Consider the following 23,558-nt stretch of genomic DNA (forward strand, 5'->3'; position numbering starts at 1 on the left):
CAGGGCATGCACGTCTAACCTAGTAAGCCAGATGTTTTAGGGGGAATATCTTCAACTATAAAATAAAAATCCCAGGCCAGGAGGTGCATGGAAATGGGAACTCGTAATATTCTTCCAGCCACCTCCTTTTAATCCTCATAAAATGTTATTAACACTATTAAGCTACACTATACAATGAGAAAGAATTGGGTAATTACTTTTATTTAGGCTAAAACTTACACTTACGAAGAATATGCTGACACAGAGCATGCCCAGTATACCTTGGGGACAGCACGGGCACATCATCCTTAGTGTCCCTACGCCCCTAGAACCTAGCACACAGTAGGCACTCAATAGATGGTTAGGCTTTGATGAAGTTTTTAAGAAGCTGTAAATATAAAATGTGTTCCCTGTTCCCTGCACACAGCATATTCAGTAGCAGAAGGAACAATAAATATAAGCCCAAGGTCAATCACTTCAGTTTACTTGGGGTTTTAATTCCTAAGTCTGAGTTTAGCAAGCCCAGTCGTTTCCATGGAAATACCTCATACAGTTGCAAGCAGATGGCGTCTATGAAGCCGACTTGCATGCTTGGGATTTTGTTTTTCTTCTCCCTGTTCATAAGATCCTGAAAACAAACACAGGACAGACATTCACACACCTGCAGTCACTTAAAAGAACACAATGCTCTTTGGCTCTAAAAAGACTAGTCACGAGGCCGGCTGAGGAAGGCTGGACACCTGCTCACCTGCCTCCTTACCTCTACCAGCCTCCTGAGCTGCCAGCTGGCACCATGCTCAGGGAGGCCCTGATCCTCTGCCTTGTCTGTCCTGGCTGTGAAGTCCCCACACCACCCCCAGAACTGACCACTGACCTAGAGCCAATCACTTCTCTAGAGTTGACCACTGGACCTAAAGCTCACTGGTGACCTGGCCTAAACTCCATGACTGACCTACAGTCAACGGCTACCAAGTATTTGGAGAACACAGACTTTGAACGGTCTACTGTTGTGGAATCAAACACCCTCAGCTCCATGAAAGAAGGAGCTGAGGCCACAGCTGATTACAGCTCAGTTCACACGGAGCTTCTAAGACTATGCAGATGTCATTGCGGCTTCTCCCAAGAGCTCGTGACTGGAGCACCGGATGAGCCTGGCACCGTCATGGAAGCAACAGGTCTGTCTGGGGGCTCGTTTAAAATCAAGCAAATTCTCCTTAGCTGGGACCACCACTCTGCCCCAGCACTTTCTACGGAGATTCCAAGCTGCCGAACAGCCCAGGATCACACGGAACAACTGTGCGAGGCTGAGACACAGCGTGTCCCCAGCTGAGCACAAGGAGCAGGGACTCTCTTAACCACGTCCCATCTAATATGGGCTCAATAAATGTTCACTGGCATTGAAAAAAAAAAAGACTCGATGCTTCATTTTCAGGAAAAACTCATCCCAAAGGATAGAGATGGTTTGAGAGGAATCTTTTTCTTGTATTTGGGATCCAGACTCTGTGGAAAAGGCAGTTATGTATGAAAAAAACCCTTCAACAGCTGTGTGCCCTTCAACCCAGCAGTTCTGGGAACTTATCCCAACAGGATGAACATTCAGCAACACAGATGCGTGTCACTATGCTGTGTGGATCGTGAACAGTGCACATATCACACCACAGGAAGCGGGTAAGCGACAGTCCCATCTACGTTACGTAATCAGGGTGAGTAACATACAGAGGGGCAGCATTAGATGAAAAGTGGCTTATGATATTTAAATGGGAAAAGCAAATTACAAAAAAGTAGGTATAATATGATGGAAAATAAAATGAGAAGTAGCTGTGTTCCTAAGGAAAGATCTCACTGACACCTGAGAAGTTTATAACAAAAAAGTATCTGAATAATTATTTGAATAATTGCCAGCAACAGGGTCTCATACTCACAGCAGGCTCTATGTTGAGCTCTTTTCTCTCTTTGTCTCCTTGGTCAAAAAATTCAGCCGCTACAAGCTCCGCTATCTGCAACGAACAAGAGGACGTCCTGGCGATTTAAAGCCTGTCTCTCTGTAGAAGGGACTGAAGGCTCTTTGATAACAGAATCTACCAAACCTGCAGCTTTCAAACTCATCAGTAAAGTTAGAATAAAGTCGTCATGGGGAATGAAGTTATGTGTCATTTGCCTTAAATGTGTGTCTGGTGACAAAGGCTGGAGTCTGCAGTCCTGATCTTCTGTAACTACATGGAAAAAGCTAACGTCATTTCACTGCTGGCACTTGGTGGGGACAGAAGCAGCACCAGCCCATCTGTGTGCGTAACCAATGAGGCGTCAAGCGCCTGCGACGCCTGGTGCTGTGCACACACCTCAAATAAGCGCGCACTTTGCAAATGATCCATGGGCCTTGTAAGTTCTTATTAACCTGCGGGACCCTCCTCTTCTCACTCTCTAAAAATGTTCCTTATGATTTTGGCGGTGGTTCTTGCTGACTGCACTGGGTTATTTGTCCTGCAGTTTCCTCTGTCCAGGTTCTGCTGACGGCATCGCTCTGGTATCATTTAGAGTCTGCGCCCTGCATTTCTGTGCCCTGGCAATGAGATCTGCAGGCTTGATTAGATCGATGCTGGAATGTTTTTAGTTCGCATTTTTGCCATGATTCCTTCACAGGCAGTGCTGCGTGCCCCTGCCCAGGGCTCTGGAACGAACGTCGGGCTGACCCTTTCCGTGACCTTGGCAGCCATTGATGACCTCAGTCTAGATACAGTTCTTAGGGGCTGCAAAAGCTGACATTCAAGCAATCGATCATTCCTTTTTCCTTTATAAGTTGAAATACAATAAAGAGAAAATTAATTATTTAGTTACCCTAAAGTACAATTGGTATTAAAAAAAAAAAAAAAAGGCAGGAGAAATGCTTCACCTTCTCCACTTTAATTACCATTTTAAAAAATGGTTCTCCACCAAAGCATCCACCGAAGATGACCAGGGGAGGCTTTGTTATGTTATCTTCGTTATTACTTTGAACTCTGAGATTTAAATGTATTTCGATCCCTAACGATGCTCCGATTGCTCCATTTCGGCCCTTGGGGCTCATCGGGTGGGCGCCCAGGCCCTCTGCCCGGGCCCTCGCAGCGGCGACGCCTCCTCGCTTTCCCGACCAGCTGGCCTGCTCACCGGCGCGTCTCCTGTCCAGGACCGCAACCAGCCACTTCTCTCCCGCAACCTTCCTCTGCAGGAGGCGCTTAGAAACCTCAGTCGGGCCCTAGGTTTGCCCCGTAACCTCGCTGATCGCTGTGTTTACGCCCTTCTGGGGGCTGGGCCGGCGCATGTCTGCTCACTCGTGTCTCGGGTTCACCAGGGCGGCAGGGCTGCCGCCTACGCTGGTCCCGTAGGTCATCTCCGCTCAGGCCCAACTCCTAGCTCTCGACAACCCCATGCAATTCCTACGTGCTTCTCTCCCGCATCCCCTACAACAGGGACCGATATCTAGACGGCATCACCACGAGCGGTGTGACTCCTGAAAGCAGTTTTGAGGGCTTTTTGGGGATCATTCTGCTTGTTTTAAGGTACATCCCACTAGAGATACCTGGTCCAGTTCCTGTGTTAACGTCACGTGGAACAAAACAGTCCTTCTCAGCGTGGCTCCGCAGCAAAACCTGGATTGTTCCATTTCACTTTCAAGGTTCGGTGATGTTTAAAACTCAATTTTATTTAATAATTATAAGCGCTATCTACACGGTTCCAAGGTTCAGTCTACAAAGGAAGTCCTGCCAAGCAGCTCTCCCTTCCATCTCCTATCCTCAGTCCGATCCCCTCCTTCCTCAAGGGGGAACCATTGACTTGTCTGTGGTTAAACCTTTTTCCGCATAAAATGTACCTTTGTAACCACTCCCGGGCAGTTTAGAGATAATGCTCACTTCTCTGCACAGCTGCACGGAGCTCATGGCGTAACGGACTCGGTCACTCAGTCAGCGCCCCACGACGGGTGCGCGGCCAGCTCCAGCCTTCGCTGTGTAAGCACCTTCACATATTCTTGCCAGTATATCTTTGTGACAAGACCCCTAGAAGTGATGCTAAGTGAACATGTGTCTTTACACACTTCCGAAGGGTTACAGTATTTTGCCTTGTCTTTCCCCAGCTTCCCAGCAGAGAATGTTGTAAAACCTTTGCATTTTTGGCAGTTGGACAATTGAGAAAAGGTATCTCAATGCTTGTTTTTTGTGTTTTTTTTTAAATGAAGTAGGATTTATGTACCGTGAAGTGCATAGATCATAGGTACACGGTTCACTGTATTGACAAATGCCGATAACCACGTAACATACCCCTCACCAGGTGCAGACTCTTCCTACCACTCCAGGGGCGCCTCCGCGACCCTTCCCGGGCAACCCTGCCCCTCCTTTCTTCCCTCCCCCGTCACCACTATTTTAATTTCTTTCACCATCGATTAGTTTTGCCTGTTCATAGAAAGGAACTCACAATAAGTATTCTTTAGTGTCTGGCTTCTTTTGCTCAGTATAGTATTTTATGAGACTAATTCCTGCCATTGCACGTAAGGGTTACTTTCTACTGCTGAGCAGCACTCGACTGTATGAAGCACACACTGCAGTGTGTCTGTCCAGCCTCCCGCTGACGGACACTTGGGTTGATTCTGGTTTCTGACTATTGGGAATAAAGCTGTTATGAGATTCTGGATGAGTGCTTTGTGTGTGTCGCCATAATTTTAATTTGCGTTTTCCCTTTATGACTGGGGTTCTGAGAACCTCATAAGAGCCATTCACATTTCTTCTTTTATCAACTTTTCGTTCAAGTCCATTTTCGTTCAAGCCCATTTTTCTATAGGGTTAGTGGCCTTTCTTGGTTTTTTAGAAGTTTTTAATATTAGAGATATTAACTATCGACAGAAGTTGCCAACATTTTTACCAGTTTTTCATGGTCCTTTACTTTGCTTAGGGTGTCTTTGCCATGCAAAAGCTTTTTCCATTTTTATGGAATTAAATTTATTAGTCTTTTCCTTTATAGTTTTTGCATGTTGAGCCATAGTTAGGAAGGTTTTCTCATTCCTGGGTTACAGAAGACTCCACAGATGTTTTTATTTAATACTTGGATGGTTTAATTCTCTGCACTGAACTCGCTGCTGCATTTGGAGTTTACGTTTGCAGAGTGGATCCCATTTTGTCTTTTGCTATCTGGCTATGGAGATGGGAAAATCATCATAACATCATCTAGTTAAAAGTCTACCTTTGCCCAGTTATTTTAAACACTGTCTCTGTTATAAATGAAATGTTCTATGCAATTTCCAGTGTTCTGTTGACTTCGCTGGCCTGTCACCCACACTGCGCTGTTTTGATGACAGAGTCTTGACAGTATTGCTTTGTATGTCTGGACCCCAACCTCACCACGTTACCTTTCCAGGGTCTGATGTGGAACAAAGAAAGGATAAATGAAAATACAAATTCTTCCTCATTCCATTATTAAAGGGATGTGCTGAAACATCTCTAAGTGAGCCAGAAGTAGCACTTAGCAAAGAAAAACTTACCACTAGGGCCTTGCTGTGCTAACACAGATGTTCTCTTGCTTAAATACATCTTACAAACATCAAGTGCTAATGAAACTTCTACAAAAGAAAACTTACATCCAATTACTTGCTTTCCATACTTCTTAAAAATTAGACAAGTTCCACGAATACTTCAGAAGCTACCTTTGGGAGTAAAGACTTTCCTCACTTTGATTTTTAATGATTAGTTTACTGTCACTGAGCGACAACGTACCCGTTGCTGAATGGGCCAGGGCTTCGTGATGGCAGAGAGGTCGCACGCGGTCATCAGCATCGCTCTGTGGGGGACAGAGAAGCCCAAGAGCCCATTGGCTCTGATGAGAATGTTACTCGCATAAATCGTTCTTGGTAAAAAGGCGAAATTGAAACCCTCTAACCCACAGTTGACCATTTATAGAGACTGAAGAAATGGAATTCATCCAGGAATGTGACTGATACTGGGTGTCAGAGGGTCATGTTTTGGTTACTCAGTGAACTACTGAAATTTGCACTCAAACTGCCTCCATCAGCCCCAGACGGCAAAGGAGAGAAATTATTGACCTTTGGGCAACGCTTGCCCGATGCTGTTTACTCTTTGCACCCTGGCACTCGACGCTCAGTGGTCATCTGATGAAAACACATTGATCACTAATAATTAGCTATTAAATGGTAACAGCCTGCTGATGAAGGTCCTGAGAGAGCAGGAATTACGGTGGGCGTCCCGATTCACTCACACACGCAGCGACCTTGAACTATGAGCAGGGTCTGCCAGGGGAACGCGAGGAGGGCGCTCTGAGCCCTCCTGTTGGGGGAACCACACCGCCCTGGGGCCCGTGAGCAGGCGCCGAGTATCCACAGCTTCATGCTCTGAATCTGTCGGAAAGAACAGGCAAGGCCTTCACTGCCCTGGCCAGTGCACTCAGTGGTTAGAGCATCGGCCTTCGGATTGAAGGGTCCTGGGTTCAATTCCAGTCAAAGGGCATGTACTTCAGTTGCAGGTTCGAGCCCTGGCCCTAGTCAGGGTGCATGAGGGAGGCAAGCAATCGATGTCTCTCTCTCTCCCTTCCTCCCTTCCACTCTCTCTAAAAAGAGCAATGAAAAAAATAAATGTCCTCAGGTGAGATTAACACTCCGCTGTGATACAGACATTCAGGGTGAGGCCCACACCACGTGGGGACACCCAGCCTGAAAGTACCTTCTCCCTAACTTCCCCCACTTCTCCATCGCTCACAGCAACGCTCTCGCAAGAGATGAGGGCAGAGACAGTCCCATGGCAGCTCAGGCTGCTCTCGCGGAGGCCTTCGGGGGTCCCGGCAACACAACTGCCTCCCTCCCCCAAGGAGCACTCGCACCCGCATCTGCTGAACTCCCATCTGCAAAGGGAAGAGTGTGGAGGTGACAGTAAGTGACCCACGAGACCTCGGTGGTCACAGGAGGAGAGCCGAGCAGCGAAAAGCAAGGCCCAGGCTCGGCACTGCGGTGGGATTTCTTTGTTATTGAGGAGAGCTAGCTAGTGCTCCCAAAGCACAGCGGCATGTCTGTACCACCCTGAAGCCACGCTGAGATTGCCAAGTGCCACACGACCACAGGGCAGAGAGCTGGGCCTTTGTGCACTGTTGCCTCATGGTTGGCATCTCTGTGTACATGGTAACGATCTATTTCAAGCAATGCACTGTCCTTAGCATCACTCGATTATGACTCTTTGCTCTTTCTTACTGATGCAGTTCTTGCCCCCCAAGGTAGTCATGGTAACAGCCAAGGGACGGTGTTCATAGGTAGTCGGGATGGGCAGAGGTGTGGGTGAGGGAGAACACATCTGGAGAGCCCAGTCCTGACCGCGAGGCTCTGCCATCGTCGTTCAAGGGCTGTGAACCCCTCACAGCCAGCTTCTTGCTCCCACAGTCTTTACAATGCTATTTGCAGCTTTCATCCCAAAGAACTGGGCATGGGAACCCGGGAACCCTAGAGCCATGTACTGATGGTCTACAACATCCTAATGCTCCTTCCAGAGCAAAGGAATGAATTATCCACTTTTTTGCAAATGCATTTTGCAAATGCATTTCTGCTGAATGCCCATGTTTGGTCCTCTGTGCAACACTGGAAAACTCCAACAGCCTCTCAGATCATCAAGCGGTAACAAAGGACTGCAACGAACCTGATGGTGACAAAATTAACCGGGAAGCCAGCCTTCAGCTTTCAGGATAGATAGGAAGGCTACTTACAAAAACAGCTCCTTTTGGTGAGGGTCTTCTAAGTTGAATTGGTTTTTTCTTATAAGTTCAAAAAACTCTCCTCGCCTCCTTGAAAACAAAAACAAATATTTGGTGGTTATAAGGAGTCCCTAGGCTCTTATCTCATCCCCTGTGGTCTGCAAAGAATCATGGACTCAATTTTGTGGGGAAAATCTCTACTGGTTTTTACCCATATTTGAACCCAACATAAAAATCACTACTTAAGAACACATTTCCCCCTTCTACCATGTCCTCGGGGTGAAGCACCAACCCTCGCCTGGCGCACATCACAGGTGCCAGCAATCGCGATTCCCAGCCCGGACTCCAGGAAAGGGGAACCATGTGGGTTAACACGGGGTGCCGAGAATGGCTTAAGGAATTTTAAATGTGTGGCATAACAAGATCTATAGGATTTCGGTTTAATTTCATATAACCCAAATATATTCTGACATAGGGTAAGAAAAAAGTTGTAACAATTGCTCTGTGTCAGTATGAAGTTGTGACGTGCTTTTAAAGCAAAGAAAGGCGGAGAACACGGGGAGGGAGCGCTCATCCATACAGTGGGTATCCAGGGGCCCAGCGCTGCCAGCATCTCGGGGCGTCATACGAAGCCAGAGATACCAGGAAAACAGGGAAACCTGTGTAACAAAGTGGGCTGCATGCGACTGAGCACCAGAAATGAAATGCAGGTCCCAGGAGGACTCAGAGGAGAGACCAGGTGGCCTGGAAAGGCTGGGAAGGCTTTATGGTTACAGGTATTTTTCAAATTCTTGGTAATTAGATCATCTTTACTGGGCAATCATTTTGAATCAGCTGAAATTTATTCAATTTTCTCTTATCCTAACTGACTTTAAAGTGCTCCCAAATTCAAAAAAGCAGAGACTTTCAGAGGCAGGCACCTTTAGATATGTGTGTTCCTCTGTGCTTGCTCTGTTTTATTTAAATTATTTTTTAAAATTTATCTTTATTGTTGAAAGTATTAGAGGTCCCCCTTTCCCCCCGTTGACCCCATCTATCTGCCCCCCAGGCCTTCACCGCACTATTGTCTGTGTCCATGGAACAAGCATACAGACATAGAAGTTCTTTGGTTAATCTCTGCCCCTTCCTTCCCTGAGATCCCTCAGTCTGTTCCATGCTTCCACGTCTCTGGATCTGTTTTGTTCGTCAGTTCATTATATTCCACATATAAGTGAGATCACGTGACACTCTGGAGATGCTCTGTTTGATTTTACTTCTAATGAACGGCTAAAAGCACAGGCGTGACCCTGGCTGGAGGAGAGAGGCCCCGTGGCAGGGAAGCCCCGCGAGTGTGCCTGCCGGCCCCCCTCGCTGCCGCAGCCTCACAGACCGCAGGCCGTGCCAACCGCAGCCTGCCGGGGTGCCCGCGGCGCCCGCACACAGCACCCGCACACAGCACCCACGGGGGCCCGCTGTCGGCTCTGAACCAGCAACTTCAAAGTTCCCCGCTTCCTCCCGTGAGAAACTGCACACAGCCTGGTGAACGGCTTTGCCGGAGCATCCGTCCTACCGCCCAAACGTTTCCCAGCGTGGGTCTTAAAGGTCTGCAGCCGTACGAACCCTTCCGAGACCCGCTCCTTGCCTCGGGGCGCTTCTTGAGACTTACTTGATGTACAGGGCTAGGTCTGTGGCCAGAATCGCCTGCTTGATGATCTTCAGCGCAGTCTTGTATTCTTCAATGGAGAGGCCGCTGAGAATCTGGTTGCCCTTCGTGGAAAAAGAAACCACCGTTAGCACGCCGCCCGGAGGAGCTGCCGACAAGGACACAGCGGAGCGCGCAGTCACAGGTCGCACGCGCGCTGGGGCTGACTCGTGCGTGCGGGGGGACACCTGCTTACTTAGCGTGAACGCCCCGAAATGATGCTTCTCCTCTCTGCTCCCACTGCCGGGGCATATGAGAGAAAACGGCGTCCTGATGGTGCACCTGCCTGTGTGGGGGTGTCTGCAACCTCTACACACCCGGGGCTCAGTCCAGGCCCAGACCCCAACCATAGAGCCTCGGGGCAGGTCACCCACCACGTTCTAACTGCAGCGAAACTGAAAAGTCAAAGCTGCAGGAACGAAGAGCTGAGTGGGGAAACTTCTACACAGCTGATTACTAAAGAATATTTCTCTGGCTTTCCTAATAAATTCAGTAGCTCTTTGGGACACAGTTATATACTTTCACCTTAATACCAGGAGCAGTGTGCATTCCTTAGGAACAGGCCAGCACGCTGGTCGGGGGCAGGAGCCAACGGAGGGCTTCCTGGCAGAGGGCAGCCTGGTCTGAAACACCGACAGGACAATGTAAAGTGTGGCTGGTGCGTGTGCTAACACTCAGACGCTGTCACCACAAAACCGTTTGGTATTTCTTGCCTGTAATTTAAAGCACAGCTCTCATCTTGAATTAAGTAGAACATGGATTCTCAGAATAAACTCAACATCTGCACATTGAGCCAGATGTGCTTTCCAAATCCCAAGGCAGAGGAAAACCCAGAGGCTCAGGACCAGGACCGGAGGCAGGGGATTGTTCTGAAGACCGGAGAACTGTGGGTGGGCTGGGCCGGGGCCAAAACCTTCGCTTAACAGATAACTAGGTGCTGAAACCGGGCATCTATCTAACTGAGGAATCTGTGATTACAACCATAAACATTATTTTTAAATATCAAATCATTCTAGAGCCTGGGCCAAAGAGAAAACTATTCAGGAAATACCTTCTGATACTTTCATCGATTATAAGATAAAACCACTTCAAGGGGAAAAAGGAACTGTCTTTTGGTGTTACGTTTTTATTTCCCTTCCCCAAGCAAAGGCTGTACATTCCTGTATACTTGGGCTTCCAAAGACAGAATAGGCAGATGGGACTTATAGTTTGAGGCCAGCCATACAGACCACCAGATCCCGTCTGCTCTGTTAAGTAATAATATACTACCTAAGCTATGTTACCTAATAGCAGAAACAGCTATGGCAGAAACTTGTTAAGTGTGGTTTTTAGAAGAGGCTAGCATATTTTCTTTTTGAAAACTGAATAGAGTATTAAAATGAAAGTCCTGGCCAAAGCACACAGGGAGCAAATCCCAGGGCAAGTGCAGATGTTCCTGCTATAACAGGACATCCGTTCCTGAAAAGTCTCAGTTCTAAAAAACTGCACCCTAAAAATAACACCATTTATGGGAAAACAATGTTGGGGGTAACTGCTTAAAGCCTGTGCAGCTGTGTGACCAGAGCCAAACCAGGCCAGGGCCAGGGACTGGCCATCTGGAGATGATACGACACGATGCAATTGTGTGGACAGGCCGGGAGATGGGGCTGAGACAGCGCAGGTGGGACCGGACCACCAGGACGGGGGCTGCGCCTCCCGGGGCCCAGAGCCGAGCCGGGCCGGGCCCCCTCAGCCGGGCCCTCGTCCTCAGTATTGTCAACCCGAACGGCAACTCCTGTGAGTCCGGCGCCTCACCCAGCAGAACTTATCCGTCGCGCAGACGTCACCCCCCTTACCCACGTGCGTGAACGGATCCATAGGAAACAACCTCCCGCCACGCTAGACCAGGTGCGCAACTTGTAAGGGGGTTTCCAGACGGGGTGCCCGACTCCTAGCCCTGCACGCGCGCCGAGGCTTAGGGAGAGGAGGGACTGTCCCTTCACTGCCAGCGCGGGGCTGGTGTCCCTGCATGCTCCGAACCCGTCTGCCTCCCATCTGAAAGATCCAACGGCGGCAGAGGGGTGGGCGCCCTGTGGGACGGCCTGCGTCCGAGTTTGGGAGGCGCAGCGTTGATGGTTAGCCAAACAACCATTGCTAACGTCTTGTATACATTTTCTTAACTTCTTTTCTCAACATGAGTATGTCCAAGAGGGCCACAGAGAGGACAAGACGTCAGGTTCTGGGAGCTGAGGAAGGAGCCACAAGGTGACACAGGGGACAGAGACGGTTACTCGCACTGGGGAACACCCCGTGGAGAGGCCCCCAGTGCTGCGCTTGGCCCGGATCTGGAAACCACCATCAGGAAAGGACTCGGCCTCCACACCCACCGGCGCGGGAGCCAGTCACTGGCACAGCGCCCTCCGCGAGCCTGTTCTCGCCTCTCTTCCCGGTCTCCCTCCCGCCCCACGTCTGGGGGCTCGGGTGCGGATGGAGTTAGAGACACAGGGCAGGATGAAAGAAGCCGGCAGGCGGTCGGGGAGAACCTGAGACTAAGTCCAGGTCCTGAGACTGTCACGCTGGCGGGCAAGGGCACAGTCTCTCCTCTCCGTAAGCCTCTGGGCCGGGACCCAGGACTGGGCATGACGGCTTCTAAGTGGAGGATTGAGTAGGCCAGGCTGAGACCCAAAGTAGTGAGAGAGTGTCCAGGAAAGTCACGGGCCACCCTGAGGGGCCCCGGGGCTCGGGGAAGCTGAGGGGGAGGCGACATCCAGCTCGGGGAGCTGCCCTAAGGTGACACCCCCGAGCCCCCCGCTGCGCAGCTGCAGCTCGTGTTTCCTTGCTGCTATAGCCACGCGCGCGGCCGGCTAATGCACGTAAAGAGCACACCGGAGAGAGAAAGTGAAGAGCAGGAACCCCACCGGGCAAGACCCCCCACTGCTAGCTTGCTGGTATACGTTTTCTCAACCTCATTTCCCTCGACATAAATGTGTCCGGCATGTCACATGCTTTCTCACATTCACAAATATCCGTTCCCCCAGTTGTTGGATAGCTTCATTTCTTTACAAGTTGTTCGTGGTCAGAGGTTTCAGTAAAGAGAGGAAAAGGTACTTGAGAGCTATGCCCACCACTTCATTGGACCAAAAAAAACCCACAAAAAACCCCCACACAACAGAATTAACTGAGAGCCATAAAACACCAGTGTTGTTTGCTACAAATGTGGAATGACCAAGTGGAGGCCGGGCTGGCAGCGTGGTGCGAGGAGGGGCGAGGCTGTGGGCACCGCAGTGTCCGGCTTCGCCTTCCTTACCCAAAAAGGAACAAAGCACGCTCAGGAATCACGATCCTGGGCATGGACCCAACACTTAAAATACCGCCGCGTTTACACCGCCCCGTCGGGTCCCGGGGGTGCTCACCGGGCTGTTGAGCACCATGAGGCACTGGTCGAAGTGGTGATGCTCCAGGGTCGAGTGGCAGTACAGCTGGGCCAGCGGGTGCTCGCTCCTGCAGGGCGGCGAGAAAAAACACTTAGAACAGTCGGGTCGGCGTGAGCCAGCTCGCAGATTTCTCCTTGCTGGTTAACTACACCGGGGGCGACTTCACAAAATTCATCAGACCAACCGCCTTCTCTCCTCCTGCTGAGAAAAGAGGGAGGGTCGTCTCTGGGCTCTAAGTACCAACAGTCAGGCTGCTTTCAAACACGGTTCCGCGTGCGGACAATCCCGCCCACTTCAGGGTGGAATGGAATACGGACACGGCACTGATTTCTCTGGACACGAGAAAGATCTCTGAAACAGTCGGACCCGGGACAGTTTCAACTTCGAGACTAGAATAAGTTTAGAATCTGAGACGAATGCTCACGGGGCCTGTCCTGTGAAACGAGGCTGAAGGTCAGGAGCCCCTGGGAGAGAACCGTCTGAGGAGGAAGGGCTGGGGCGTCAGTGATGGAAGGGGGGTAGGTCAGTCCCCCCACGTGGGGCCCAGGCCGTCCTGGCGCTCTAGACTGCACTCGGGGGGGACAGGGGAGTCGTGGCTGCGGGAGGGAGGGAGGGGCATTGTGCTCAGTTCATTACATGTCACAGACGGGCACAAATCAAGCCCCAGAGCATGACAAGTGCAGTCTAAGACCTCAGATTTCTCCTGACCCTCAGGTGTCAGCAGAAGGCACAATTTCCACTATTCTTTAAAAGAAGTTAAGTTCCTGCCCGGCTGGGCGTGGCTCAGCGGGTGAGCATCGACCTAGGATCCAGGCGATCTGGGTTCGATTCCTGGTCAGGGCACATGCCCGGGTTGCGGGCTCCATCAATGACTCTCTCATCATTGACGTTTCTCTCTCTCTCCCTCTCTTTTTCTCTCTCTGAAATCAATAAAAACATTAAAAAAAAAAAAATCTCTAACACTCCTGTTTTCACAGAAGCGAGTATGACTTGGAGGAAGTCTGCTTTGTGGTGTGTGTGAGAGCAAGATCCTGCGGTCCGAGACTTTTCCCAGGATTTTTTTTTTTCTTGAGAGAGGATGACATTTCTCCAGATGTTTTTCTGGGGAATTATTTTTAAACAAACAAAGGAAAAAATAGCTGAGTGTTCTTCCCTCTCCAGCAGGGCAGCACAGCGTCTGATCTGAACACTAACAGCATCGCGTTTGGCGCCGAGATCTTTTAGCCGCATCCAACGCTGCATCTTTTTTCCCTTTGATAACGACAGGCTCAGCGTCGCGATCACATGACCAAGCACAGGGGACCAGGCCAGTTCACGAAACATTAGGGTTTAGAGGAAACAGTTAGTCTCGGACACTCAGGCAAGAATCTGCTATCTTTTCCCATCAGAGGTCAGCAGAGGACGCGGTTGCTGCATCCCTACAATTCTTTTTACATGAAGTTTTCTATTTATTCAGATAAAGGGACTGCGATTAGACCGTGTTTTGAAATTCCCTCAAGACATCTGGAATTTCCTTAAGAGATCTGCTCATTAGAGGAATCACTCGCATACTTAAAAAAATGCTCAGTACGAAGAGATTTTTCCCATTATAATGCAGGCTTTTAGACTAAGTTGCTGCGAAAAAATAAAAATGTCCCAGTGGCTCAAAAACCTGATGAAGTGAAGCCGCCTTTACATCTCATTTGTCACTGCAAATGTCACTTAAGTAAGGTCTGTAGGGGAGCCTGAAACACTTGTTTAAAGAGCTCTCAAAATCAGCCAGAGAGCAGGCTGTGATGGGAACGGGACTGTCACCAGCATCGACTGCTAAGATTTACTCAACACTGAGTAGGTGCCAGGCGTTCGATGTGGCGCTGGCATGTGTTAGCTCCTGAAGCCCGCATCGGCCCTAGGAGGTAGGCATGCGATCGCCTCCACCTACAAGTCAGGAAACTGACGTGCTGAGAGATGAGGCCCTTGCCCGAGGCGGCGCAGGAACTGTGCGAGAGGAAGGACTTGAGTCCAAGTCTGGCCTCAGAGCCCCAAGTCCCCAAGGCTGTGCTGCACAGGCGCCTTCCCTGAGACCAGAGCCTCCTTCCACCGAATACTTGCTAAGTACCCAGGATCAAGCTGAGCACTTCTCAAGAATCATCTATTCTATTAGGGTGACATTTTTCCTTTTCTAAGCTAGACTTTATAGTTTTCTGTGAAGCTCTTAAGTTCAACCTAAAACAAAACTCTTGGACTTGCATTCTTTTGTCCATTTCACTTAAACTAAACCAGAGTGTGTTACAGGACCTTGACCCATTGAAATTTTGTAGCATGTAATTTTGCTGTGGGCCTTGCTTTAAAAAGACAACCCTACAATTGGAAAGGATGGTCCTGTTGTCCGGCTGGGGAGACACCTCACCGCTGGATGTAGGAGTTGTTCACCCCGCGGTGGTCCAGGTCGTGGCTCAGGGCGGCGATCAGCAGGGCGAGCACCTCCAGGTCCGACAGCTTGGTCTGCAGGGCCGGGAGTAGGGGGGGGGAAAGAAGGATCTCGTAAGGGCCCTAGACCACCTCTGTGCAGTCTCGCAGTTTTTATGTGTTTTATACAAGACTGCTTTGTGGTCGCAGAGAACCCATATGGGGGACCTGTTCTACAGGGAAACAGCTGTGCCTCATCTTCAGAACGGGGCTACTGCCCATGACACTTATCCACAGGAAGGGCTGAAGTGCCTCCACCAATCATCTGTCCACCACAGTGGATGTCATTCATTCCTAGTGGTCATTATATATACGTGGAAGAACCAAATAAACTCTGAATCACTGTCCTCGCTCTGCCTGTAGCTGCTCCCTGCAGGTCCTGGGCCTCCTCGCTCTGCCCTGTAGCTCACTGCAGGTTCTGGGCCTCTTTGCTCTGCCCCGTAGCTCCCTGCAGGTTCTGGGCCTCTTTGCTCTGCCCTGTAGCTCCCTGCAGGTCCTGGGCCTCCTCGCTCTGCCCTGTAGCTGCTCCCTGCAGGTCCTGGGCCTCCTCGCTCTGCCCCGTAGCTCCCTGCAGGTTCTGGGCCTCCTCGCTCTGCCCCGTAGCTCCCTGCAGGTTCTGGGCCTCTTTGCTCTGCCCCGTAGCTCCCTGCAGGTCCTGGGCCTCCTCGCTCTGCCCCGTAGCTCCCTGCAGGTCCTGGGCCTCCTCACTCTGCCCTGTAGCTGCTCCCTGCAGGTTCTAGGCCTCCTCACTCTGCCCTGTAGCTGCTCCCTGCAGGTCCTGGGCCTCCTCACTCTGCCTTGTAGCTGCTCCCTGCAGGTCCTGGGCCTCCTCGCTCTGCCCTGTAGCTGCTCCCTGCAGGTTCTGGGCCTCCTCGCTCTGCCCTGTAGCTGCTCCCTGCAGGTCCTGGGCCTCCTCGCTCTGCCCTGTAGCTGCTCCCTGCAGGTCCTGGGCCTCCTCGCTCTGCCCTGTAGCTGCTCCCTGCAGGTCCTGGGCCTCCTCGCTCTGCCCTGTAGCTGCTCCCTGCAGGTCCTGGGCCTCCTCGCTCTGCCCTGTAGCTGCTCCCTGCAGGTCCTGGGCCTCCTCGCTCTGCCCTGTAGCTGCTCCCTGCAGGTTCTGGGCCTCTTTGCTCTGCCCGTAGCTCCCTGCAGGTTCTGGGCCTCCTCGATCTGCCCCGTAGCTCCCTGCAGGTTCTGGGCCTCCTCGCTCTGCCCTCATTGGCTCTGCCCTAAAGGCACAGAGAGCAAGAATGTTTGGCAAAACAATACACTAAAGGGGGTTAGGAATGAAAATTTGGCTTTAAAAGGTTGCATAATATATTTCAAAGCCAATCACAGGTTGTTTTTGAGGGGCTGCCATCCGTATTATCTATACTACTATCCTTAGGAAGGAAACACAAGCTGAAATTCCTGTCGGCTCTGGTCTGCCGGATTCACAACACTCTAAACAGCACATTCTCAACACACACAAAATCAGCATTCTGCCAGGCCGGCACTCAGCGGTCAGTCCTCACGACCTTTCCAGTCCTGACGTAAGTGAGCCTGCTCCCTAAAGATGTTTGCCCTGCTTCCTGAGGACAAGCCCTGCCATTAAAGTGCACTCCCTATGGGGGGAGACAGAGAATAAAGGCTCTAGAATTCTACAATAGAAGCGGCCCAGAGGCTCAGAATTTGAGTTCTGAGATGGGGCCTGAATAGCTAGTTGGTTCCCACTGGCATTAGAGTCTAAGGACAGAGGTGTGCATAAACCTTGGCCTGCGGAGGAACAGACTGCGGGAACACTCTCTGTATTGATCTTCCTTGTGAACAGTCTCTGGTCAATGCACTTGAAAGTTAACAAGGGATCAAGGGAACTGGCGATAGAGGACCCTGGACTAGCTACAAAGCGGGTTCTGGACCTGAGCAGTTTGGACGGATTCTTCTATGGAGCAGGTTGGATGTGAACATAAGGAGGGTGACACTTTGTCTTCTACTGTAAAGGTTTCCTCTGCAGGACGTATTTATTTGCCCAAGCACCATTTAAATTCAACACGGAATTATTTAAAGACGATTTTAATGTTCCATATACATTCAATCGGAAAGTTTAGCAACCAAGTATTTTGCTATACTAGCCTTCTTTCATTAAAATATAATTTATTTTGCAACTGGCAATAAATAGTATTCTCAATCATCGTTAGTGCACATTTAAAAAACTTGAATGTGCTACCGTAAATTTTACTACTAGAGCAGCAAACTGTCTAAACCACATAAATGGCTCTAAAATGTACCTGGATTTTGCCTGCCTTCAGGGCGGCGAACATGCACTGAGCTGTGTTGAAGGCATGTCTCCAGTTGTGATAGGCAACGTTCTTCCGATAATTCTTCTTAACACTTAAGATCCACCTGCACAGAACCTTCGGGGAGGAAAGCATCCGTAGTTACAGTAACTGCTGACCCTGACCACACGCTCACCACACTCATCACGCTCCAGATGCTGTTCCCCCTGGAGAGTGGTAAGACACCCAATCCCCCCGACTCTGGGGGGCTCTATGATGTAATCATTTAACAGCTGAGGACCCTCAGAGAAGGACCACGCCCAAGGTTATACTGCTCCTAAAGGGAGAGGCCAAAATCCACACCTGAGCATGTGGCTGCAGAGCCCACCCGGTTCACACTGTCACTAAATTAGATGCAAAATGCAAGGCAGAGCTAAGAAAGGTATCTGGGGTCTGGCTAGGGCGCTGACTAGGTTTTTGAAGGATGTTATGTCCATGCGTCATCAATTAGGAGAGTCCATATAGAGAGGCACACATGTATGAGGAGCTCACTGCCAGAGAGCCACGCACGCAGTCACTGTCAGGTTCGTCTTAGGCTCCAGCTGTTGGTCTGTGGAGACATTTAGAGCGAGGCTCTGGGGGCTGATGGGGGACAAGGTATGAAGCACATGTCCAAGGTGGAGCTCCCAGTCCTGATGCAGTCATAGTTCTCTGTCCCTTTTAAACATACTTGAACATTCAGGCAGGGTTCCTGCGTGGTTACCAAGAAGTCATTTAGAAAAACAATATAGGCAAATAAAGCCCTGAGGTCCATATGAAAAAAACATATTTTAAAGATGGAACGAAAAAAGGATAGGCTGTTGAGAAGAATCTTACAAGCGGGGTTTAATTCAACTTCTGCATGGTGCGTACTCAGTAGGAACCCCCGGGGACTCGCGGTCCCTCGGTGTGGCCGCTCCGCATCTGCGCCAGCATCCGAGTCGGCCTCTGAGCACCTCCTTTCAATTCCGAATGGTTTCCCGAGCTCCTGGGGATCTGTACAAATAACCAGGACGTGCTTCTTCCTACGCACATCACTGGAGGCCCTTCAGACACAAGGAGCATTGTCCTGGGCTCTGGAAAAGGTACCGGGAAGGGGGGAAAGAGTGGCGTTTTAACGACAGCCAAGGCCGCTGCAGGAGGTTTAAGGGCGGCCTCTCGGAAACTGCTCGCAGAGGGTCCGGTGGAAAGTCAGAGGCTTGTGCCCCCGTTTCCCTTCAGGCCTTTCGCTCCTGTTCTGTGACGCAGGCCCAGGGATGCTGATCCAGGGAACCCGAGCGTCGCCTGCTCTTCCCTCCCAGCCACCACGTGGCGGAGGACTGGAGTGTCAACCCCACGTGCGCTCCGCGTTTCGGAACAGAGTTGGCCAGCAGATGACAGCTTCCTTATTGGAGAGTTTTAAGTAATAGCTATAAACTTCCAAACTGAGCAGTGATGTAGAAAATGACTGGGATTAACTAAAGAATCAAGGAAAATCCAGAAATCTAGCCTGTAGACACATCACCTAAGGGTCAGAGGAGCTTCGGTGAAACTGAAGAGCGAGGTCCAGCCCCCAAGAACACCGCGAAGGACGCTGTGTCACCTTCTCCCGCTCCATCAGCCTGAGTTTCCACTCCTGTAGGCGAGGCTTTTGAGAGCAGACACTCACTGCAGAACCATGTCCCCAGACAGAGCTGGGCACATCGTCTGTGTTAATCGACTTGAATTTATGAAGTACCAGATGGCTGAATAGTGAGGCCTTCGAGGTGTTTAAATTCCCAGAGAGGAGATCTGTACAAGGAGACTAGACATTCAACTGAGCAGATAAAAATAACTTTAAGGCAAACAACCGGACTTCTGTTTTCCAGGCGGTCCCCTCTCTTTCCTCATGCTCTGTGAGGCTGTCCGCACAGCCGGGTGAGACGAGCGGACTCCCGGCCCCAGCCCGCTGTGGGAGGGGATGGCCTTCGGTCCCGCTCTTATCTGGGAGGCGAACGAGGTTGTTGAAGGCAGTAAAAGTTCATTTTCATCTTCCCCCACACGGTGGTCTGTGGGCGCCCAGAGCTGGCCTCACATTAGCCCTTTATGCTCTCATTTCCGGAGGCGCTGACTCAGCCCCGGCCCTTCCCTGACCGGTGACCAAGACCTCTGCAGTCAGACCATGTCACCTCCCTGCTTCAAACTCCCTGGTGACACGCCGATTCTCGGGGCAAAATCTTGATTCCTCTGAGCAGCTTACAGGGTCTCTACGACAGGCTTCCTGTTCCTGACCAGTGCTCCCTGCCAGCCCCACTTGGCACAGTGCCCCCCATCCCCAGCCCTCCCCACCCTCCTGTCCTCCTGCCTTTGCACATCCCGCTCTCACGCTGGGAAAACTCTCCCTTAGTCTGCAACCTGGTGCTGGATACATGGTGGGAACCCAATAAATGTCTTCAGAGTGATCAGCAGTTTATCTTTAAAATTCTCTGGCAGGCATTAGGTAACAGTATATCCGTCGCTGAAACGTAAAATCCAATACCAATTCTCTCTTACACACATGAACGCACACCCGTGTACACACACATGTGCACACATGTGAATGCACACCTGCACACACTCACACATGCACATGTGTACACACTGTACATGCACATATTCACACTGTTCACATGCGGAGCACACGACACACGCACACCCACCCACCCACACAAGACACGTGCATGCACACACTCACACATGCACATATCCATACTGTTTACATGCAGGACTCATGACACACACATGCACGCACACCCCCCCCGCCCCGTACACACATGCGGCCCGGAAGGACGTCCCCGCCTCCCACCTCGTGCTTCATCTGGAAGTTCTGCACGAGGTTGAGGTCGGTGAACATCCGGATCGTGCACAGCGCTGTTTCCAGGTCAGACAGCTCAAAGTCACTGAAGCTGAAGTCCGTGATCCTCAGGGTCTGGGCAGATGGCACCACAGCGGCCTGGGTGAGAGCAGACAGTGAGTACAGCTGCGCAGCGCAGCAGCAGGGCTCACGCAGTCCTCTGGCTTCGCTATGGGCACCCTGTGTCTGCTTTCCTTCCGAAGGTCATTCACTGGAGACATTCGTCTAGGAGGCCAGATGGAAGGAGGAGAGAGGGAGCTGCCCCAGGACTGAACCTAGGACAGGTCGCAGGACTCAGGCCTGGATCCGCCCCTTTATGCCTCCCAGTCTCGTTCACAGACAGACGTCACAGGACTGCGGGGGGGATTGCGTGGGGAGCAGGACAGTGACGATGCTCTGAGCATTTCACGTTTCATTCTCAGACGACGTTCCTCAGGCACAGAAACCTAGGCCCAGGGGTTAACTTCCTTCCCCTGGGAGCCCTGCCCTGACACCCACCCAGGGGCCGGCTAGAAGACTCGGTGGCCCCACTCAGCAGGTCTCAGTCGCCCAGGGCTGGCTCTGTTTCTTGGAGGGGGATGTGTTTTCTGATTACCATCTGGTGTTGGGCGACAATCATTTAACTAGTTCACACCAGCAGTTTCGTCACATCCACCTTGCCCATTTTCATCGATGTTCCTCTGTGCCTCCTGCCTCTCCTGGAAGCACCCACGCCCTTTAGGTGACAAGCCCCTTTAAGGCACAGCTGCCACCCACAGAAGGGCCCACGCCCTCGGAGCTGACCCGGCTTGGGAATTCCTGTGACATTACTCAGAGTTCGCCGATGGGCTTTCCTGTGCTTCCCCGACCACGCCGGGACCTACGCTTCCCTGCATCCATTGAGACTCCCGATGAGACAGTTTTGAAATGTGGTAGTACGAACATTTACTAAATGAATGCAAGAAGGAAACCTCATTCCCTCCACTTAATTTGAGTCATAAGTTCTGGTTTTAAGGACCCAAAACCTCTGAGGAGAGTTAAGCCGATCACTTGGGCTGGAAAACGAGCGGACTTGGCATGTACCTTCCGATGCCTCTCGTTTGGGACTGAATGTTATTAAAAATCGCCAAGTTTGTTATATTGTTTGGTTTGGGAGAGTTTAAGCAAAAGTAATGGATTTCTGGTTTCTCCTGAGAAATCAGGCCACACTGAGCCCCAACTCCCATGAAGCAACACTGGCCAAGGCCAAGTCACCGAGGTTCCCGCAGGCAAGCCGAGCTGTCGCCGTCTCTCCCAGATTTCTTATGGTGTCCAGGATCGGCACTGGCAGGAACCCCCACTCCCCTGCCCCTGACCATCCACCCTTCTCCCCACCCTGGACTGTCCACCCCTCTCCCCCACCCATGGACTGGCCACCCCTCTCCCCTACCCCTGGACTGGCCACCCCTCTGCCCCCCCCTGGACTGGCCACCCCTCTCCCCTACCCCTGGACTGGCCACCCCTCTGCCCCCCCCTGGACTGGCCACCCCTCTCCCCCACCCCTGGACTGGCCACCCCTCTCCCCTACCCCTGGACTGGCCACCTCTCTGCCCCCCCCTGGACTGGCCACCCCTCTCCCCCACCCCTGGACTGGCCACCCCTCTCCCCAGCCCCTGGACTGGCCACCCCTCTCCCCTACCCCTGGGCTGTCCACCCCTCTCCCCAGCCCCTGGGCTGTCCACCTCCCACCAGCACATTAGCCAGATGGGCCGAGAGGCAGCTGATCTAAAGAGGCTCTAGCTCGGTGAGGGCAGAGGGAAGAAAATTAATCATCTGGACCAGGTCTCCCCTTAAGGCTTTTTCCTGACTCCTCCAAGCCCCTCAGGTTCCCGTGACTATCTGGGGTATCACTATTCCATGTTACCTTCTCCCGCTCACCCTGACCTTCGCATCTGACACACCCCAGACGTGCTTAAACCTCACACGAACGCCACCGGCCCCCGCTCCAAGCTCAGACTCCACCCCCGAGCCCAACTTCCGAGAAACACGCGCTGTCAGGTCAGCCCCAGGGGCCCGGCGAGGGCTGCGGCGGGAGGGCCTGGGGGTTCACATCAGGGCTCCCCTCTGTGCCGCCCCCCATCAGAGCAGCGCGGTCAGAGCTCCGAGCGAGGCGGCGGGACAGCCACCTTCAGCTCGCAGAGCAGCTGTCCCTCCACGCCCGCACTCACGGAGAGCACGTGCCTTCCCGCCCGGCATCCTTATTCACGCAGCAGGAAGTCCCCTTCTCTCCTCCACAAAGGAGACTCGAAATGCTACAGGACAGAGGCCCGCACGGCTGGGGCCCTCTCCACGGACACTGGCCCCAGCCTTGCTCTCCTCAGAGTGAGCTGCTCCCCTCTGCTGCTGGGCCAGCCACATGGCCACCCTCCTGAGCTGACCTCATGGGACAGCAGACGCATCCGTGCAGAGCCCGTGGTCGGTGACACAGAGGTTCGGAATTCCTGGGACCCCTAACGGGCCACGAGGAAGTCACGTGTCAGTAAAGCTCTCTGACCACCACCAGGGGCCTCGGCTTTCTGTCTGCCCTGAATGGCTTGGGAAGGTGATTTTAAATTCCAGTTTATGAAACAAAACACTCTGCTTTTTAATAATAGCGGGAATCCAGTCTGTGCTCTTTCTGGGGCAGGTTACGCACACAATTCTGTGTTTGCACAGCTTCTTTTATCGATGGCTTGATGGGTCAGACGTTGCCTAGTGAGATTCCCACCTTTGTTTTCCGTCAGGGGGTAATGTAACTACAGTACTGTGGTGTTGAAGAGCAGAAATGCCCTCTTTTAAAGATTCTGTGAAGCAATAAGGTGCTGTACGCGTCTAAGGAAGGAAGATCCAACTCAAAACTCCCAGATCCTCTCACCCAACACTGCTCCTCCCTGCACCTGCTGGGATCTCCAGAAAACATGCCAAGACACTTCAATGCTTAATGTGAACATAGTTCTACTCCCCATATTCAAAGGAAACTGCTCACTTTGGTCTGACATTGTTGATGTAACACATTATTTAAAGCCACACTATTGGCTCAAACTTCACGTAAAGTTTAGTTTCAATTGTTTTTTAAAATACTGGCTTTAGTTATTTGTGCTTGTGTACGGAATTAGGAAAACAACCTTTGCATAAACTGACATTTTAATGTCGATGTTTGGAAAGCAAGTCGTGTAGAAGTGGCT

At 51.4% G+C, this 23,558-nt stretch overlaps 1 protein-coding gene across 4 annotated transcripts in view; it reads right to left on the reverse strand.

Moving 5' to 3' along the window:
* PDE5A (phosphodiesterase 5A) overlaps positions 1-23,558 on the reverse strand; it is a 94,556-nt gene that overhangs the window by 5,558 nt on the left and 65,440 nt on the right. For all 4 annotated transcript variants that reach the window (XM_081137130.1, XM_081137129.1, XM_081137132.1 and 1 more), the window contains 9 exons: positions 20,329-20,475; positions 17,499-17,624; positions 15,176-15,270; positions 12,766-12,853; positions 9,338-9,438; positions 7,705-7,782; positions 5,718-5,781; positions 1,902-1,976; positions 524-607 (listed from right to left, as the gene is read on the reverse strand). In XM_081137130.1, coding sequence (XP_080993256.1) covers positions 524-607; positions 1,902-1,976; positions 5,718-5,781; positions 7,705-7,782; positions 9,338-9,438; positions 12,766-12,853; positions 15,176-15,270; positions 17,499-17,624; positions 20,329-20,475 — 858 coding nt within the window. The remainder of the gene's footprint in view (positions 1-523; positions 608-1,901; positions 1,977-5,717; positions 5,782-7,704; positions 7,783-9,337; positions 9,439-12,765; positions 12,854-15,175; positions 15,271-17,498; positions 17,625-20,328; positions 20,476-23,558) is intronic.

Source organism: Miniopterus schreibersii (assembly GCF_964146895.1).
Source record: "Miniopterus schreibersii genome assembly, chromosome: 4".
NCBI classification, from domain to species: domain Eukaryota; kingdom Metazoa; phylum Chordata; class Mammalia; order Chiroptera; family Miniopteridae; genus Miniopterus; species Miniopterus schreibersii.